Below are 20,791 nucleotides of genomic sequence, written 5' to 3' on the forward strand. Positions count from 1 at the left end.
TAGAGGACAAATTCTACTTACATTTTTAGCAAAGCTGCAAAAAACACCAGTAACTATCTTGAACGGATCCACTCCAGTATGTCACGACAGTCCGGTCTCATTCCCAGGATGCCAAATTCAATACAATGGAAACCAATCTGGGTCAATATCAGACGCTCAGAGTAAGTGCTCCGGGAGTGTGGTGATGTAGTATGAAGTCTGAAAAAGAAATATAGGATGGATGAGACAAACAAACACAGGATTCACCCAGGAGATTACTGATCATGTCCAGCGAAAAACCAACAAGGTGTGGGTGTCTTTATATCCACAATGTGTTCACAAGATTTCACTTTACAAACCTAGTAATTTTAACCCAGAACACAATCTATTTTTTTCCCTGAACCTAACTTTGGTTGCTTAAACCCAAGCAAGTGTTAACCACGTTAACCACATGTTTGCTGCTATCGGCATCATAGTTTGACTTACTAGCATTCCCAGTGTGCTAGAAAATGGCGCAAGGGGTCCTGACCCTCCTCAGTAGGCTGTGTGATGAGTTGGGAATGAGATCGGTATGTATGCTGACAATACCAACAATAGCTTTCAAGGTTAAAACACCAGGATTCTTGCTTCTTTAAATTGATGCGGTGTATTTCTAAAAATTTCTAAGGATGAGAGAATCCTTTAATGTCTTACCAGTCAACAATCAATGTAGCACAAAGCAGTGCAAACAGGAAGCTGTGATGTTGCGTGCATATATGTTGTTGTGTGAGGAAGTAACTGAAAATAGAAGTCTTTTAAAAAGTAGAGAAATTGATTTTATAGTATTCATGTCACAGCTGTAACTTCCAAAATGACCATGAAGCAGTGAGACAGTAGGTAATGGTTATCTATGACAAGGACAAACTAAACATTGGCTTGGAATGAGCTTTGAACTGCTTGTAAGAGCCTTAAGAATAATAGAGAACTGCCAAAGAACATCATGATTTTGCATTTCCCATTATTGAAATGTAAAATTACACTGAAAAAAACTGTCATCAGAAAATGTATTGATTTATTTTGGCTCAATATAAGAAGTAGTTTGGTAAAAACTACTTATTTTTAAAATAAAAGTCAAAGGTGACAATTAGATGTCAGTAACTACAATATATCCTTGTATAAGTATACAAATTATAAGAAAAAGCAACGAAAACAAAGGCATAACAATTTGAGAAAGATACATTACAAAACTTCAAATGTGTTTGTTCCTCTGTCTTATTCTGGTATGTAAGAAGACGCTGCAGTTTATCTGCAAATGCGTAAAGATGTGTTGACAGATAGCGAGGTAAATCAACGTTGCTGTATAACTTAGACCCATTACAGCCCTGTCAATTATCCACTCGTGATCATGCCTCATTTTATTCCCTGCATGCACCTCTCTGCTGTCTGTGTCGGTAAGAGTTCAGTACCTGTCATCCACACTGTCCCATGTGGAGGGACATTTTAGGACATGGCAGGAGGAAAAACTTCAGGTGTATTTGTTCTTCACGTCGCTTACCTCTTATGTGGGATTGCCCTTTGCTTGGTGAGAAATTGGTTTATTTTGTTACTATACTCTTGTATAATAGTAGGAAATATAATTTGAGTACATTTGCAAATCAATAACATTTACATTTGAATTCTCCTTTGTTTAGCCCACAGCAAAAGTGTTAGGTATGTGATTTTTTTTCAAACAAAACAGACCATGCTTAATATTGACAGTTTCTTTTGAAGTTTCTTCACATTTGTTTTTATATCCATTTACACAGACTATGATGTGGACAGAGGACGGGACCGTGACATTTTCGACATCAATGAAGGTATGCAGTTATCCTTGTGTCTCCAGATTATTAGTGAGTAGTAACCATTATAAACTCATTTTCCCTGTGCTTGGTCTACCTAGAGGCAGGGCTGAATCTTGTAGAGGGGGACATTGTGCTTGATGAGGTAAGTTAATTGAACTGCTTTTAATATTCCCCTGCACAATTGCCTTTTCTGGAATATAGCTCAACCCTGACCCATCGTTCCTGTCTTTTAATGACCGCCTCAGAGGCAAACTCGTAATTCCATAATAGGGGATGAGTACAGGTGGCCCAAGACGATCCCATACTACATGGAAGATGACTTAGGTAAGAGTGCCCGCTACAGCCTGGATTTGGAAAATGTCTCTACTTGCAGATTCATGTTTTTTTTTAGGAATATGGATGGATTTATACAATATATTCACCGAAATTAATTGTGGTAACCATTGGTAGAAAGTTACTAAGTACAAGTACTGTTAAAAAGTACCCAACACTATATAAAGCAGTTATATTACCATCTGTAATATTAAAGTATGCTTACATGTTAATGCATTGATGATGATAAACACTGACAGGGAACTTTATGCATAATGATACTTAAATACTATAAGTACAATTTGTTACTAATACTTTTCTGCTTTTACTCAAGTAAAACTTTTGAATGCAGGACTTGCCATTGAGTATTTCTTTTTATATTACCCTACATAATGAGTCACTATGTAGGGTAGTATACTGTACATATACATAATAATGTACAGTAAATGTGTTAATTTATAGCCCATATAAGAAATAAAACATGAAACATTTTCTTATTTGGTGTAACAATAATGCTTTCTTGTAATATAACTTTCATCAAGCTCAGTTTTTAGTAAGACTTTTCTAGATATTAGCTTTAAATGACGTAAAAAGACAATTAAAATCAATATTTAGAGCAATTATTATTATTATCATTTTTACGCATACAGCAGTGAGGTCAGAGGGACCTCAAACAGTGAGGGAGAAAAGCCAATGATTAAACAAGCAGAAACATGAAAACATACTGCATTTCCTCAAACCTCTACTCAGGTTGGACATCACCACTGGGTGTATATTGCACATTTGATGTTCGGTGATTTACAATCTATGCAGTGAGTCAGACACTTGATCCTTATGGGAGAAATCTTGAACGTTAACACCTATAAATATTTGAACAGAGGCCATTTTTGAATATATTGCGGTTAATCTTGAAGGGGATTCCGAAGACGCATTTCATCTTCTTTAACAGAATTGATTTATCTTCTCTGCAGAGATCAATGCAAAAGGTGTGATTCTGAAGGCCTTTGAGCAGTACCGGCTCAAGACCTGCATTGACTTCAAACCTTGGAGCGGAGAAGCAAACTACATTTCCATCTTTAAAGGGGGCGGGTAAGGCAAAAGGAACTTCTATACCTCTATGGTCTTCAGATGGCATGACAAGCTGTACTTTCTCAAGTATTAATTCTTATATATAGTGTATTCTATGATTACAACAAAAGTCCTCAATGTGATATTCATAAGATCCTGGCTGTTCTTCCCAACAGCTGTTTCTCCTCTGTGGGAAACCGGAAAGTTGGGAAGCAGAGATTGTCAATAGGAAGCAACTGTGACCGCATCGCCACCATTGAACACGAGTTCCTTCATGCTCTGGGTTTCTGGCATGAACAGTCCAGGGCAGACCGTGATGATTATGTTAATATCATGTGGGACCGTATCTCAGCGGGTAATGAACCTGACTAAATTATAATCAATTCAAACACTGTCCATTCATGCTCCCACATATAATTTAAGCATTTATGACATGCCTACTTCACGGCTTCTATTTGGATCTCCATGATTATACGATGAGAGAGTAAAGTAGCTTTTATAAATTACATTTAAATACAAGTTTTTCACAGAATGTACATTCTAATGAAACGGTAAAATAACTTCAGTTCACTTAATGTTTGCTAGAGGTTTGTTATCTAGGACTTCATGCAGCAGGAGACTTATTGCCTGTGTGATAAGCATGTGTTAATGATAAGAAAAGCAAAGAACATTATCATCCGCTAAAGGAATATCACATTTGGTATCTTAGCTGCATTGACCTACGCTCTTCAAATTAATAAATCAAATCAATATGATTTTAAAGTCTGTCATTAAAGTGCAGTGCACTTTGATATGTCTGCTATCTTTTTGTCAAGTCTTTAAACAGTCGTCAGCTATTGATAAGCAACTTTTAGTAGTGATTGAAACAATCATCACTCAAAATCCACCCCCACATTTGGAGGATGGAATAAGACATTGAGATAATGAATTGAGCTGCACTGACACCTTTATTTATGTTTGATCTACAGGTAAAGAACACAACTTTAACACCTACGACGACACCACCTCCAGCTCTTTGGGCGTGGCCTATGACTACGGCTCCATGATGCACTACAGTAAAAATGCCTTCCGCAACGGCACTGAGCCCACCATCGTCACCAAGATCCCTGCTTTCAGTGAGGTCATTGGCCAGCGCATGGAGTTCAGTGACAGTGACCTGCTCAAGCTGCACCGCCTCTATAACTGCAGTAAGAGTCAACAACCAACACCGAAGTTGGGTTTTATTATCTGCAAAATAGCTTGTGTCAGCGTGTACCACCATTGTTATTACTAATACTGATATCAGCTATCAATTAGATGGTTTATCGCCCGAATTATTTCCACATGGAAACGTGTAGATAAACAAAACACTGTTCTTAGTGCGTAGTCAGGCAGTTTATAGGAGTTCAAAGTCCCACACCTATGCAAATGTGTGTTTATGAAATGTCTTCTAGCCCAGTGCGCCACGTTCCTGGACTCGTGTGACTTTGAACGTGAGAACATCTGTGGTATGACCCAGGGACAAGAGGACACGGCAGACTGGCTCAGGGTTGCCAAAGCTGACGGAGGGCCCAACACTGACTACTCCAACATGGGCAAATGCACTGGTGAGAATTTTCCTGCAAGAATACACAGTACATGACACATGGTGCAGATGCACAGCTCGGCATCAAAGGATTAGTTCACATTTTGTTCAAGTCAAATGTCAAAGTTGCTCCTGTAGCAATTTAGGGTCCCCAATTTAGGTCCCCAATTTAGGTCCCCGATGTGTGAATGTTAGATAGACCTGATGGGCAGGTGGCACCTTGCACTTGCCCAAACACAGAGAGACGTTCATACTAGAAGGCCCTAACTTTGGAAGGTACCCACTTGATTTGTTTGACTTGGACAGTTGAAGCCTCGCTAAACTTTTAAAACAAGGACTGTGAATTTCGTCCCCTATATCTTACATTAAATACGCATTAGGAGGGGATCTCTTCACAGACGGAACAATTACAGCAACCGACAACATTTAGGCATGCAAGGGTTGTTTTTGAGATAGACTTGTAAAATGTGAACCTACCTTGTAATCATCGGCGTATGGTAGTTTGGCCTTTGTAACCATTGCTCTTAACATCCAGTGAGCATTCAAATAGTGCTTAAGTATTGACAATATTAATCGAGTGAAATTCTGATCTTTAGGCTCAGGGTATTTCATGCACTTCAGCACGGGCACAGCCAACACCGGGGACACCGCTCTGCTGGAGAGCAGGCTCCTTTACCCCAAAAGAGGATACCAGTGTCTGCAGTTCTTCTACTATAACAGCGCCAGAAGCAGCGGCTCATTGACGATCCTCGTCAGAGAATATGACAATGTTAACCCCAATGGAAAACTGCGCCCAATAAAGAAGATGATAGATGGTGACTATTATTAAGTTCTTACAACTGTTCAAAATCTAATGTAACAGCTTTGCTTGTGAAATCTTGCCATTGCGAACTTGCTGTTCTATAACGTCCATGTTCTCAACAGGATCCCCTCCAGAGCAGTGGCAACTGCTCCACGTGAGTCTAGACGTCAAAACTAAATTCCGCGTAGTTTTTCAGGGGACAAAAGTGGATTCTGGGCCCTTGACAGGGGGACTGTCACTGGATGACATCAACCTTTCTGAGACCACCTGCCCGGAGTTCACATGGCGCGTGAAAAACTTCAGTCACGTTATAGAAACCAGTGTAACAAACACGTCTATCTTCAGCCCCCCATTCACCTCTAAGGAGGGTTACACCTTCCAAATGGAGCTGTACCCCGGCGGTAAGGCAGGCTACCCCGGTGAGTTGTCGGCCTATGCTCATCTGGTGGCCCGGGAAGGGGACATCGGACAGCAATGGCCGTGCCCTTGGAAACAGATAACCATGATGCTGATGGACCAACACCCACACATCCAAAAGCGTATGTCCAACCAGCGCAGTGTCACCACTGACCCCAACATGAAGGCAACAGGTGCAGCTACTTTCACCGTCAAAAAAGATTCACATTGATTATTCTTTACACTTAAAAAAAATCTAATACTATATCTATACACCCTTTCAACATCCTTCAGACTCAGACAGCTATTTCTGGGATGACCCTCGCAAGGTGGGCGTTGAGGTCCCACACACAGATGGGTCCAAGTATTTCCGAGGGCCAGGCGCTGGCACCGCAGTGTATCTCACCCACCTCAGAGCCAAGAGCAGGGATTTTATAAAGGGAGGAGACGCCATCTTCCTCCTCACCATGGAGGGTAAAAAACACTGATTACAGTACAAACTCAACAGAATTCAACATAAAAACATGAAGTGTGTGCAAAGATATTAGGCAAGAAATGTATTGCCATTTATGTTAGAATTTCTTTTTGTGAAACTACATCCATCCTGTCAATCAATTATGTAATCATTAGTATGCTACATACTCATCCCTGGCACCTGTGCGAAATACCACATTTGTTAGATCATGTATACCAGTGATGCATTATTACATCCATGATTCATATACCCACTGCAGTCAATCATTTTGATCCAGTCCGCTCCTCCACTTCCAATTTCATCCAATTAACTTTCATTTGCTCTCCCTCTTCAGATGTGTCTCATCTGACAGTGACCCAGCCTCTGCCTTCCACAACCCAGCAACCCATTACCCACCCACCTGTCACCACTGCGCCCTCTGATGTCTGCCTCAATGTGCAATGTATGAATGACGGAGTCTGCGTGGTGGATGAGGGGAAGGCTGCTTGCAGGTGAGCACTTTTTTGACCCATCTCCCCCATGCTGAGTCCTGTGGGAGGTACTGCGGAATCATGGGGCAACGGGTTGGTTTCCCCGAGCCATCCGGTCCTTGTATAACCAGAGTGAGAGCTGTGTCTGTATACGAGGCACAGAGTCAAACACGTTTCCAGTGGGTGTTTGTCACCAATTCTGTTTGTGACCTCAGAATTGCGTCTCTGCTCTTAGCAGATGATGTGGTTCTGTTGGCCCCATCAGACCGTGAGCTTCAGCACATATCAGGGCAGTTTGCAGAAGAGTGTGAAGCGGTTGGGACCTCAGTCAGTACCTCAAAGTCTGACGCCATGGTTCTCTGGCCAAAAGAAACGGTGGATTGTGCCCTCCAGATTTGGGAGTGAGTCACTGCGCCAAGAGAGGGAGTTCAAGTATCTCGGGCTCTTGATCAAGAGGGTAAAATGGAGCGGGAGATGGACAGGCGGTTTGGTGCAGCATCAGTGATGCGGGCGTTGCAACAAACCGGGAGCTGAGCAAAGCTTTCGATTTACCAGTCCATCTCAGTTCTGTCCCTCACCTATGGTCATGAGCTTTGGGTAGTGACTGACAGAATGAGATCGCTGTTAGAAGCGGCCGAAATGATCTGCCTCTGTAGGGTGGCTGGGTTCAGCCTTAGAGATATGGTGAGACGCTCAGATATCCGCAGGGAGCTCAGAGCTGCTGCACCTTCGCATTGAAATGAGCCAGCTGAGGTGGTTTGGGCATCTGATCAGGATTCCTCCTGGACACCTCCCTTTAGAGGTTTTACGGGCACGTCAAACTGGTAAGAGGACCCGGGGAAGACCCAGAACCTGCTGGAGAGATTGTATATCTCTTCTGGCCCAGGAACGCCTCAGGGTTACCCAGGTAGAGCTAGAAAAACGTTGCTGGGGAGAGGGACATCTTTAATGCCCTGCAAAGCATGTTGGAACTATCTGATTTCATTATTTTGTATTTCTTATTTACCTTCTCAATTTGTGTTTTAAGTGTAGTCAGTAAGCACAGTGCAAGCTTCTAGCCATGTATGGTTAGATGTAGCTCCTGTAGCTGAAGTCATTTGGCTCCTGTGTGGCGTCACACAGACCTGTACCTGCAGAAGGTACACCCGCCTAATAAGGTGAGACGTTTCCCATCTTTGTGCTAAACAAAGCTTTGCCAGTGGGTATATCCAATATTTGATGCTTAATATCTCCCAACAGCACTTTACCTAGTTGAAGCTTCATTAAATAAAATAAAAAAAACTCTATATATGGTCTGTATGAGTGCGGGGAATACCTTTAAGTCTGATTTTTCTCTCTCATCCTCTTGTTCTCTGCTCTCCAGGTGTGTGGTGGGTGATGACTGGTGGTACTATGGAAACAGCTGTCAATACAAGGGCTCCATCATGGATAAAACCACCCTTGCACTTGCCTCTTCTCTGTCCGTACTGGGAGTAATGCTGGTGATTACGGCAGTCAGTGTCATCTGTTTGAAGAAGAAGTATAAGAAACGCAGTAATGCCAACAGTGTCGTCATGGAAAACATGAGCGCCGCTCAGAAACCATAGAGGACGACCCTGAACTGGTGAACAGAAGAAAACCACACAAAAAAAGCTGACTTTAAGTAAAAAAAAAATCTTCTTTTTCAGTTTCAGTTTAAAGCAGGCTTTGGTTTGAAAGATTTAAGGCTTTTAACTTCGGTGCTCCAAGGGAAAGCAATCGCTTACTATAGATCTTACCATTTGATGAGATTGCCTCCTTCTGGTCAATCAATGTAAACACACGAGAGCAAACAAAGAATATCAATGTAAATAAAATATTTTGAAATGCTGAAGTCCTATATAAATGTTTTCACATTAAACAAATTGAAACCGCATGACTTATATTCACAAATTTAAAATTTATTATACCAAAGACAGGAACATCTGTGTTGTCTCGTTTCCATGTGGATATATTTGTTTGTATTACTGAACTTGACACAGTCATGCCGGTGATAACAGTTACTGTAGGAGGGAGGTGGGACTAATAGTATGCGTGAGTGTCCGTGTATGTGTGTTTGTGTGTATGTATGTGTGTGCATGCAAAGTGTGCATGCAAAGATCTGTCTATTAGTGTTCATTAGACACAGTGATGACTACAGGACATCACAATCAAACAAAGTGGAGCAAACCATGGCAACTTTGTGTAGGTATATTGCATGGAATGTTGGGGTTTCTGTAATTGCACAAATACATTTCTACGTGTGTGTGTGTGTGTGTGTGTGTGTGTGTAGTATTTGTGGGTCAACGTTGTAAGATAAAGGGGGTGGGGGTGTGACACCTCCATAACAGCAAACTCTTGGTGAACCTCACGTCCTCCCCACCACTAAAACCTTCACCGACATACAGGTACGTAGTTCTTTTAAAAGCATCAGTATACAATATTTCTCTTATTTACAATCATTGGAAAAAAAAAATCACCTTTTCTCTCAGAGAAGATTAGTAAAAGTGACTGAGTCACCATAAAGAGTATGCAACTCCTAGGAGTTAGTATTTCAAATTTCTACAAAAAATTTCTATGCCATTTTACAGGCCAAGAGCCATGATTTACTGAAGAAATACAGTATTTTAAGTGCCCTATCTAAAACAGTTAAGTGTGGTATTACTGGTGTACCATTCAACATAGTTCACTGATAATAAAAAGATTATGAGTCTCTGTTTTAAAAAGTTCTTTCAGCAACTTCACTGCTTTCACATTAAAAGATATGGTAAGTTCTTACAAAACAAACAAACAAAACATGGAATTGTTATCCATATTAACAAGTGTTGTGGCGAGCTAATGCTATTGCAAAGAGACTAGTGTTGATTACATACTCAGCTGGCTGTCTAATGTAAAAAACAATGTTTCACAGTCAGTGAGAAGGGCACAACCATGAGACACCAGGAGCTGCGTCCACAGGCTGTTCCAGAGGGTTTATCGTTAAAGGGCTCATTTGCTTGTTTTATTCTATGAGTTGCTTGGGCAAAAAATGAGTGGATCACGTTACAGTGCATGGTTCTTCAATGATGAGGCTGTGTGGAGTGAGGAAGGCTGTTTAGAAAAAGAATGATCCAACTTTCTTCAAGTGCATTGAACAGCCTCTTAAGTAAAACTCATTTGTTTGTGTCCAGATACGGAAAATCAAACTGGTTAGGTCGATGGTACAGTAGGCTTCAGTGCATGCTGTAGCTGGGAGGGAGATGAGGCTGTAGGTGGTGGTGGTGTTCAGAGAGGGGTGTCGTAGTAGTCTGTGGGCTGATCGGTCCCAGGCGGCTTCTGCTGTTTCTGCTGATGCTGCTTCATTATTTCTTTCACCTCCTCCTCCAGCTCAGGCGGGATGATGAACTGGTCATCTGGGTCGGGCTGGGCTGGAGCTGTGAAGTAGCCCCCGGACTTCTTGGAGGGGGCGTCAGCAGCCACCTCAATCAGGTTGTGACTCTTTTCCTGGCGTGCCACCGACCCATTGATCCTCCTCTTGCCCGCCAACTTCCCCCCATCCCCACCTCCTGCTCCGACTGCCTGCCAAGACTCATCTCTCTCCAGCCCGTTCTCCCCCTCGCCGGGGCTCATGTCGATTGCTTCCTCCAGGGGCTCTGGGGTGCACGGCGGAGGAGGAGGGGGGGGGAGAGTCAGCATGGCTCGCTCCTGGCTGGAAGATGAGGGTAATGACGTTTGGGGTGACAAGGAGGAGGAGGACTCCGCTTTGAGGCAGTGGACGTCCGCCTCTACTTCCACGCGGCTGCCATTAGAGAAAACACCAGCGATGGGCTCCTCGTCCTCGCTGTCCAGCCCGTTGTCGGACAGCGCGCTGGAGAAGGTGGCACTGGACAGCTGCCTCTGGAAGGAGCCGGCCAAGCAGGCAGGATGGAGGGCGCAGCAGCTGCGGGCAGAGGGCAGCTCTGAGCCTGGGAACAGGTACTGGCAGGGCTGGGCGGCTGTGTGCGCCTGCTGGTGCTGCAGGGACAGCGAGTGGGGCTGCTGGTGCAGGTGGAGGTGCGGATGGTGGGGCTGCTCATGCAGCAGCACCAGGGAGCTCTGCGGCGGCTCGTCGGATGACGCTGTGGAGCCCACCTCGCTGCTCATCTCGCTGGTGCTGATCTCGCTGCTGATTTCGCTGCAGGAGGAAGGCGGCACAGGCAGGGAGCCATCCGAGGGCCGCTCCTTGATGGCGGAGGACGACGGGGGATAGGGGCCCAAGCCGGGGCTGGGAGGTGGCTGGGGAGGCTCCGAGCAGCAGCAGGAGCAGCAGTCTTCGCTCACACTGAGCTGCACCACGACAGCGCAGAGGCTGTCTGTGCAGCCGTAGCCCTGCGCCAGCGTGCACAGCTTCTTAGCGGCCGCCAAGCCATCGGGGACGTTTCGTATTGCCTCCACAGCCTCGGTGGGGGACACGGCATCCCACAGGCCCCGGCTACCCAAAATGAAGAACTCATCCTGGGGGGTGAGAGTGACTGTCTGCACGTAGGGACAAGGGATGACGGATGGGTAGAGGAAGGAGTAGCCCATAATTCGCGTAGAATCGGTCACGCCATTCACCTTGTTGTCCTGTGGAAAAGAGCATAAAAATCAATACAGCGTTCATGTACTGCACATCTAAAATTACATTCACTTCTGATTTCAGAGTACTTGGGATGTTTTCAAAGGTCTCTACCTCGGTGATGATAGCCCTGTGCTGCCTGATCCTGCGGTATTCCTCCTCGAGTCCCACATTTTGAAGCAGCGACAGCGATAGCGGCTTTCCATCGCGGCACAAGATGGCCTTGCACTTGCCCACATTAGCAGCTGTGAGGGTGAAGCAGCCACCGGGGTCGGTGGGGTCATGGCGAATGTGGCACAGAGCTGCTGAGCCACCCAGTTTCTGGCCCGCAGTTCCCAGTTTTCTATGGTGGCAAAGAAACAGGGGACAGACTGAATATTTAAAATCCCTAGTCCACATCAATTCATCGAGCAGATTGTAGTTTGGACTAGAGACTTGCAACATGTTACGGGCGAGGTGTACCTTTGCATGACGAGGAAAGTGTTGGTCATGTAGTCCTCTTTGCTCTTGGTCTTGTGTAGCTCCTCCGCCAGCACGTCGTTCATCGTGCACTGCAACAAGTAGGGCACCTCCACGTTCCTGTCCCCATCAAACACACCATACAGAGCCTCACGACTCCCGCAGAAGCTGTTTACTGAAAGAGCCGCAACACACAGCCTGGAGAGGGAAACAAAAGACGTCCGTAATGCCATCTGCTTTGTGATAAAACAACGAGAGCTTCAAAACTCCTCTGTCCTTCACATACTGATCACACTACCCCGCTCATCAATAACCATGGAAACAATGCCTTCTCTGATTCACTTGACTGTAAAGCAGGACCTACGTCATCAAAGCAGAAGTGCCTTTTGATCGCCGCGTATCCGGAAATGTGGAAACAATATGTGCAGTTGCTTAAATCTCATTGTTGACATGCACATGACACGTGTTGAATTTAGCCCATACAGAGATGTTTGGCACGTGAGTGTACATGATTCATGTTTTCAATAAGCACTGCTTCAATATTTCCTTCATATGAGTCATCTGGTTTTAACAATGCGCATTCTCAAGAGGTTTGGATTAGTGATGCTTCACTGGATGAGTGTGATGGTGGTGTTTCTTTTTCTTTTTTTCAGCATTGACTGAATTGAACTCACTTATTCTTGACGCCTGAGGCCTCTGTGTACCCATGACTCCACACAGCAGGCCCACCAGATGCCTCATTCGACAAAAAGGTTGGAGGCGGATCAATACGGAAGCAGCGGATATTACTGAAAAACAACAAAACATGAAATAGATGACATTCACTGGTAAAGATACATGAGCTATGGACAGTACTCTATTCAGGGTATTTAAATATGGTGGATTCTATCATAAAAAAAGTTAGTTTAGATAAAAACAATGTTCTTTGGGAAACTGGATCATCATAACAGCAAGTAGTTTGATAGAAAACCCAAAGTATAATAGTATATAGATTTATACAGCAATATGAAGCATGAGAAGAATAATAATATACATCTTTTGCAAAATGTAGGTTATAGTCACATTTGCAGATTTACAGAGAGAAACAGTGACGTACTTGAGCTGCTCGAGGGTCTTGTGGTCCAGGTTGAGACGAGGGTTTCCAGTCAGGTCCAGCTCTTGAAGCTTTGGCGGCAGATTCTCTGGTAGCGTGATCTCACTCAGCTCATTACAGCTCAGATCCACACACTGGCAACAGAGGAGAAAGGACACTCACACACATGCACGCACAGTTCGAGCTTGGGGTCTCATGTACATGTACTGCACACAAAGACGAGCGGAGATGTTGTTATGTGTTACTACTGTCTTACTTTCATCTCCATCAGCTGCATGACCTCAGGGAAGACCTCGATGGCGTTGGAGTGGGCGATGAGTGTGTGCATCCGCCGGCAATTCATGATGGTGGTGGGCACAGTCTTCAGCATGTTTCCGCTCAGGTCCACCTCCTCCAGCTCTTCCAACTTGGCCATTTTACTGAAGAAAATAGGGAGAGCATTGGGTGAGTCGAGGGTGTAAAATGAAGATTGATTGATAAATCAACATTTATTTATTTATCACACATTCTATAGTTCCAGCATCCCACATGTGAAGATTTGCTGCCCAATCCATTCTTTAAATCCTCGTAAATGAAATCTCTTTGGGTTCTAGGCTGTTGTAAATTGTAGATTTATAGAACTATTTTATAGTCTAAATAAATTTTAGGCTATGTATCGGCCAATAATAAATCACCAATATATTGGTTGGCCAATAAGTACAGAAATGCCAAAGATACGGTAACCGATTCAATATATAATCAACAGATTGATCAATAATGAAAATGGCCATCAGTTCCAGCTTTAATACAAAATACAATGAGTGAGTACAGAGAAGAGCAAACGACTAAACTTGAGTTCTTTACCTGGCTGGGAAGGTCTGGAGATGGTTGTAGGCCATGTGCAGAACACGGAGGTGTGTGTGGCCCGTTAGCAGGGGAACACACTTATCCGTCAGCCGGTTGTTGGTCAGGTAGAGTTCCTGCAGGATGCTGTGGCTCTCCTCTGATAGGCTGGATGGCGGCAGGTGCTCCAGCTTATTTGCTGACGCATTTACGCACCGTAAACTGAAAGTAAAAAGTTAAAGTACAGACTCATCTTTGTGCTCCTTCAGACAGGGATATAAAAAAATAGCAACAAGTCACTTTAATTACAAACTTCTATATGGCTTCCTACTTCTATGACTTCGGGTGTATTATCTGATAAACAACAAATCCCTTCCAGCTGCTGATTCATCCTACCTGTCAGATTTGAGGAACAGGTTGCAGGGCAGCTCCACCAGTTGATTGTGCTGTACGTCCAAAACCTCCAGCAGAGGGCGCTCCACTCTTTCGGGAAGCTTCTGCAACTGGTTATGTCCTGCACTCAGCTTCCTCAGACTGTTGCTGCAAAACAACCTGCGGCAGGAAGAATACACAGATGGTTGGGTTAGTACTAGAACATCAAGGAGGAACAGGTAGACCTAGAGTGGCGCATAGATGCGTAGATACGTCGCTGAAGGAGAGGCCCAAAACAGTCATAGAAATGAGGATAGAGCAGTGGGAGGATGGGGGCGAGGATGATCATGTGGAAACAGAAAATAGCAGCGCCTCTAGTGGAGCCTGCAGCTGAAATTAATCATCCTGACACTTATTGGGCAAAAAATAAATCTGCAGACAATGAGGGGACCAGAGTAGGAGCAAAAATGAAAAAGAGAAAAGCAGAGGGAGGAGGGCTGACAAGAGCTGATGCGAGACAGAAAGAAGAGGAGGAAGTGAGCTGCATGTGACCTTCTAAAAGGCTATATAAAGAGGAAGAGAACGGACGGAGGTTACAGGCTATCGGTGTGATTTATGAGGCCCTATGGGAGATAGATGACTGGCCGGCAAAGGGCAGGGAGAATAATGCAGCACTGTACTCCATTTACAGGCTAACAGACACATTTGCTGAGAGAGAGAGACTCACCGCGCCGGGAGCTCAGTGATGAGGTTGTGGCTCATGTCCAGAACTTCCAGTTTCTTAGCTTCACACAGCCAGTCTGGCAAGGACTCCATATGGTTCCTACAGGAGGAGATGGGTTGATGATGATGAATAATGTGACATTTGTAAAGCGAGATACCTAACATTGAATATAATGTACTGTGATACTGCATCTGTTTTGAATTCCCAATTCTTGCTCTAAAAAAAAGAAAAGGCAGCAACTTCAGTTCTGGTTGAAAATTGGTCTTTCTTCCCATATTTTGTACTATTTCAGATTTACTTTTTCAGGTCAGTGAAGTCTCAGCTGTGTTGTGTTTCCGACAATAATAATTTCAACTCTCAAAAGGTCTCAAAAGGATTCAAAAAATGAAATCAATACAGCACTTGAAAATTAAAGTACTCTTTCTTTTTGACCACAAGGACGCTATTGAGTCTGACAGTTTAAGAGTGACCTCTAACATCAACATTTCACCACACTTTGAAAGATTCATTTACCAGCTACTTTAACATCTTTAAAGCCAATTTTTCTCACTCAAAAACTGAGCATTGAAATTATATTTTTTTCTGATTGGCAGCATTCTTTTTGTGTGTGTGTGTGTGTAATTTTTCTCACCTCGAGATGTCCATGTAACTGAGATTGGAGGGCACAGGACTTACATCCAGTTGCCGGAGCTCTGTGGGGGGAAATCCAAACACATTAACCTACAGCAAGGACAGACAGCGGCCTATTACAAAAGCAGGTAGATGGAAAATGGAGGGGAGCGTTTAGGGGGGGGGTTGGTGTCGGTGACAAGGTAGAGAGGAATGATGGAGAGAGACTATGAGACTGCAGCGCTGATGAGAAAAATGAGTGCACGTTGAGAGAAGAGCATGGGGTGAAATAAAAGGTGCATATGGAAGAGGAAGGAGAGACATCTGTGAGGGGAGGTGAGAGTTATTTTGATTTCAGTTAAGAGGTGACGGTGGTGATGTGACATGGGAAGGGGGTCTATCTTTTCTTAACCACACATGAAGTCTAGCGTGCCAAAAACCCACCGTTGTTGGAGGCGTAGATGCCTTTGAGCAAGCAACCCTTGGCCTTGAGGGAGGCGATGCGGTTCCTCTCGCAGTGAAGCACCTCCAGTCGGGGGAAGACCGAGGCGTCCAGGTCCGTCAGCCGGTTGTCCCTCACGTCCAGCTGGGTTACGTGCCTCAGCAGGTCAGGCTCATCTGGCACCATGCTGGAGATCTTATTCAACCTGACAGAAGGAGAGCAAAGGCTCAGCACCGATCGGATCAGGCTGAAGTGCACAGGCTGTGGCCTTTCTTACGAGCCAGGGAACATGCCTCAGGTGAAGGCTGATATATATTGTGTAGCAGCTTCTTGAGTTCTGTTTAGTCTTACGTTGTTCCGTGTCAAACACTGATGGAAGTTGTTTTTTGATTTAGTGTGTGTGAATGTGTTGCATATCTGTTCTGTCACCTAGTAACGATAGCTTAATGTTCAAGAATTTGATTATTAGATATCACTAAGGGCAAAACCTAATAATACATAAAAGACATAAATATATTATTGTGTTCCATAAACAAATATCAGAATTAGGTCAACTGTATTCAGGCTAAAGCAGGATCCAGTACATAATTGCCCTGTTTGTCTTGATTGACAGGCACAGACTTTGTGATGAAAAGAGGCTTTATAACCATATAACCAAATGATACTAAAGGGACATTTTAAGATAAAAACTACTGCAATGAAATGAAAATGATGTTCTATAAACTCTGTTAATGTGAAAAGAAGCAGGATATAATAACATTTCATAATATAAAAAAATTGATTATATATTGTGTCTGTGTTAAAATAGCTCATCTATTTAATATCAAACACTAGAGGTCTCCATGTAGTATTCCTTCTTACTTAGGAAACCAAAACAATGCCCACTGACTTGATAAGGGCATCAACTGAGTGATTGCGAGGACGAGGAGCCCATCGCTGGTGTTTTCTCTAATGGCAGCCGCGTGGAAGTAGAGGCGGACGTCCACTGCCTCAAAGCGGAGTCCTCCTCCTCCTTGTCACCCCAAACGTCATTACCCTCATCTTCCAAGTGATTGATTATTTTCATTTTTGACTGATCTGTTGCGAATTTTTCTTAATTGGTGGTTTACTCTCAAAATGCACAATATCCCCAAAGATGACATCTTCAAATATCTGATTTTGTCCGATGATCAGTCCAAAACTCTGAGAAAAGCAGACAAATAAAGTAAATTCATATATTTAAGTTTAGAAATGTTGTTCTTACAAAACCCCAGGTCAAGTTTTGAATTTTTTTTTTTTTTTTTGACCGAACGATTAATCAATTAATTGTATTTGTCAGCTTGAGCGGTAAACTCGTCGATTAATTGATTGATCGTTTCAGAACTTTTCTGGATACATTTATGGAAATAAATCGACAGAAACAAACTCATCATCCTCGTCAGAGATACCAAGTAATCTTTGCCCAAGCAGGAATGCTGGAAAATGTATTGACTGACCTCTTTTAAGCAAAGAGGTGAAGTATTAACTCAAAAATAGTGCAAGTCACTCCAGCACTGTGCTTTTGCAGACAATGGGAAGAGACCTGATGGAGCCACTAAAAGCAAATGATTTCCTGATTCCGTGCTGTTTCATGTTTTGGCTTCCTCTTGCTGTTTTCGTTTCTATCATTAGTGGGATGACATGTGTCGTTGAGTACATAGCTTTGGAAAAAGCATGGCTGGGGACTTTAAGTGATGCTTGTTCTTGAAAACAAGTAGTTCATCCATATAACCCATACCATAATCTCCATTTGAATGAATATTTGTAACAATCTACCTAAACTGCCATACCTCAGATCAATGTGTTTGACCCGGAGTAGTCGGAAATTCTGCAGGGTGAGCGTGTCGAGGCTGTTTCCAGCCATGCACAGCTTCTCCACGGAGGCCAACTGCTCCAGCACTTGTGGCACGTGGTTGAACTGGTTGAAGGAAAGGCCCAAGTAGCTTAGCCTCTGGAGGGAGCCCAGCTCGATGGGTAGCTCATCTAGACTGTTGCCATCCAATAGGAACGTCTGCAAACTAGAGAGAGAGAGAGGAACATGAGGTTAGACCATCTCTGCATTCGTAATCAGTGCATCTGACGTCCAGCAGATGGCAGAAGCGGCATACATGCCGTACTGAACACTTCAGGAATTTACAGGCATACCAGATCATTCCTGCAGATTAACTTCTCGTCTAGCCCGGCTTCAACACACATACCTATATGTTCGACTCATAATGAGCTTTGAGTTTAAAGCTTGTGTAAAATCCGTGAGTCAGTAGTGACCCAGCTACTACGACACTCGTCCATGTATTCCCTATTGTCATGATGGGGTAGATTCTGCCTAATAATGCATGAATTTAAGACCCAATTAGTTTTAAATATTTTTTCACATTTTTGCTGACACTCCTTTAGGCAAAGGGGAGCGATACTGGAGCCCAATCCAAACTTCTAATGTTCTGAGTATTTCCCATAAGAACAAACTGGTTTTCGGCCAGTACAATCCGATTGGTACCATCCTCTTGAAAATGTTGGCATAGAAATGCGAAAAGCGAAGGTGTACACCACAATGAAGGAGGACACGGCCAAATTGGATTCTCCACAAAAGATTGCCCAAATAACAAGCCAAACAAACTTTTAAAATGAAGAAATATATACACATTATGCTTTAAACTTGACTTGCATGGCCTACAAAATACTGCAAACAGACCAGGGACAGGCCACGAAAGACAAAATGGCAAGTATCACAGATGATCTGTGCAAGTTGTGTTGTTGTTTGCTCACATGTCGAAACTAGCTAGGTGAACCACGGTGGTTGTTATGCTATGTACTTGTTGCTAGGTAACTCCCACATTTGGCTATGTGGTTGGTTGGTTTGCTGAAAAGATCTCACTGGTTTCCCACCCAGCTCTGAGATAGCTTCGATGCAAGCACAAGCCCCAACTCAGCAGTAACGACCCGCTACAATAAGTGAAAGGGTGGTATAATTACCAACATCACAAGTCAATAGTAGGGAGAGGTTAGCAGAATAATCAACAAAGGAAGATTGATTTCAATCTTGCAACATAAATACCATTGGTTCTCATCATAGTTAACATCCTGTATCCTCAGTCACTTCCTTCTCTTACTTACTTGGTCATGGCTCCCACAGAGCTCGGGACACAGGTTAGGTAATTACAGCTGAGGTTGACCTCCGTCAGCGTGGGGATGTCACAGATCGCCGGGGGGAACTGACCGAGGTGGTTGTTGGACAGGTTGAGGCTTCGCAGACGAGAAAATCTGCGAGTAGAGGATAAAAGTTTAAAAGACAAATTAGGAGGAGAAGAGAAAGAAAAAGAGAAAGAGAAGTGTGAGCGTTGGAGATGTAGTTGCATCTTGTCAAAATGAATATTGTAAGAGAGTGGAAGATAATCATAAATATATTAATGAATCTCTTTACGGGCAATGCATCAAAGTATAGCTTCACGCAGACTTTGTTTAAGTGAAAAACCCACGGTGAGATACAACCCGCATAAACCTTTCACGTTTGGATTGTTGAGAAAACAAGCGCAGCATTGACGTCTGTGTTGTTCATTCAAACACAGAGACCGGTGGCATTTGGCTTGGTGTCCCATGGCAGAGCGGTGACCTTCAGAGGGGTTAGCCCCTCAGTATGGGGGGCTATATCCACACATACAGACACGCACATGGGACCTGTTATCTCCTATCATGTGCACACAGAGAGAGAGCAGCCATGGCGAGAGCCGGAGATGGGCACTGCGCCATAATAGCACCGCGGGCTGGAGCAGCTGCTTAAACTGGCACGTCTTGGTTTACCTCCCATTGTGCACACACACACACACACACACACACACACACACACACACACACACACACACACACACACACACGCACACACTATATGTCATGGTGTTGGAGGAAAAAGGCAACCGAGACGTCAGGGCTATTGATTAGGCCGGCCAAAGTAATTCCAGCTGAGGGTGACTCCAGCAGAGTGTGGGCGGGAGAATGTCATTCCACCATTAAATCAACCGCTGCAATGTGCTGAGTAATGCTCGGACTCCCTCCTCAGACTCTCTCCTAGTCTGTCATGCTCCGTCATTTTGTGAGACCATGCTATTCTCTTTTCTCCTTGCTCATTTCCAGGTGTATTTAAAGCTGCACTCATAATTCTCAACTAATTATGAGTTTTTTGCTCGCAGTCACGCCCCGGAGAGAATTATCCTATGAATACGCAGTATCCTCTGCTACGTGAAGCCTTTAGCGCAGGGCTCTCGACTAACTTGTTTTAACCGTTTACCCGGAACCGTCCCGAAATGTAAAATCTTTTGTTTTTCTACGTTATCATTGGTTAAAATCATTCAAAGTAAACTTTAACATAATTAAAACATCAGAAGCGATTTATTCAAAACATTGTTTTTAAGTCATTTTATTGGTTCGTTATTTCGTATATAATTTTCATGTTTGTTTTAGATTTTGATGCAGCTCAGTTAAATCAAAATATTATTTTCATGTGTAAAAGGAGCATTTGGTCAAAAAAAATTTTTTTTTTTTGCAAAGGCTTTAAAATCTGGCCTTGCTAGCTGGAGGAGCTGCTGGACAAGATGCTCTTTTCCATGCCATGAGGTCAGAGGCCTGTGTTGTCAAAGAGGTTTAATGAGACTTGTGCAGTCACTTTCACCCCTCAAAGTCCACTTTTGTAAACCTAATCCCCATCTTCCCTTGATGGCGGAGAGACAAAGTTAGCGCTTAGCTGGTAAACACAAAGCTGCTTGCAAGCTGAAGACAGATATTTATCGTTAGAAGTTGGTGGA

At 43.6% G+C, this 20,791-nt stretch overlaps 2 protein-coding genes across 2 annotated transcripts in view; one reads left to right on the forward strand and one right to left on the reverse strand.

Annotated features, from left to right (window-relative positions):
• The first annotated feature begins 1,382 nt into the window (after window positions 1-1,382).
• mep1bb (meprin A subunit beta b) lies at window positions 1,383-8,546 on the forward strand. The gene is made up of 14 exons (XM_068702029.1): window positions 1,383-1,540; window positions 1,650-1,668; window positions 1,764-1,814; window positions 1,898-1,941; window positions 2,045-2,123; window positions 3,083-3,200; window positions 3,356-3,534; window positions 4,148-4,366; window positions 4,613-4,765; window positions 5,340-5,558; window positions 5,668-6,135; window positions 6,236-6,415; window positions 6,751-6,907; window positions 8,250-8,546. Exons 1-14 carry the CDS (start codon window positions 1,466-1,468, stop codon window positions 8,470-8,472), a joined length of 2,184 nt encoding a protein of 727 aa, XP_068558130.1. The 5' UTR covers window positions 1,383-1,465; the 3' UTR covers window positions 8,473-8,546.
• A 238-nt stretch (window positions 8,547-8,784) lies between these two features.
• phlpp1 (PH domain and leucine rich repeat protein phosphatase 1) overlaps window positions 8,785-20,791 on the reverse strand; it is a 43,915-nt gene continuing 31,908 nt past the window's right edge. Inside the window, exons 5-17 of the mRNA XM_068702028.1 lie at window positions 19,110-19,256; window positions 17,789-18,016; window positions 15,983-16,185; window positions 15,561-15,621; window positions 14,933-15,028; window positions 14,230-14,385; window positions 13,855-14,055; window positions 13,268-13,430; window positions 13,015-13,145; window positions 12,593-12,706; window positions 11,922-12,116; window positions 11,574-11,802; window positions 8,785-11,467 (exon numbers count right to left, since the gene is read on the reverse strand). Of these exons, the coding sequence (XP_068558129.1) occupies window positions 10,148-11,467; window positions 11,574-11,802; window positions 11,922-12,116; window positions 12,593-12,706; window positions 13,015-13,145; window positions 13,268-13,430; window positions 13,855-14,055; window positions 14,230-14,385; window positions 14,933-15,028; window positions 15,561-15,621; window positions 15,983-16,185; window positions 17,789-18,016; window positions 19,110-19,256 (3,244 nt within the window). The 3' untranslated portion in view covers window positions 8,785-10,147. The remainder of the gene's footprint in view (window positions 11,468-11,573; window positions 11,803-11,921; window positions 12,117-12,592; window positions 12,707-13,014; window positions 13,146-13,267; window positions 13,431-13,854; window positions 14,056-14,229; window positions 14,386-14,932; window positions 15,029-15,560; window positions 15,622-15,982; window positions 16,186-17,788; window positions 18,017-19,109; window positions 19,257-20,791) is intronic.

Source organism: Cebidichthys violaceus, unplaced genomic scaffold (genome assembly GCF_023349555.1).
Source record: "Cebidichthys violaceus isolate CVI_PGR_0920_01 unplaced genomic scaffold, fCebVio1.0.p SCAF_8, whole genome shotgun sequence".
Classification (NCBI taxonomy): Eukaryota; Metazoa; Chordata; class Actinopteri; order Perciformes; family Stichaeidae; genus Cebidichthys; species Cebidichthys violaceus.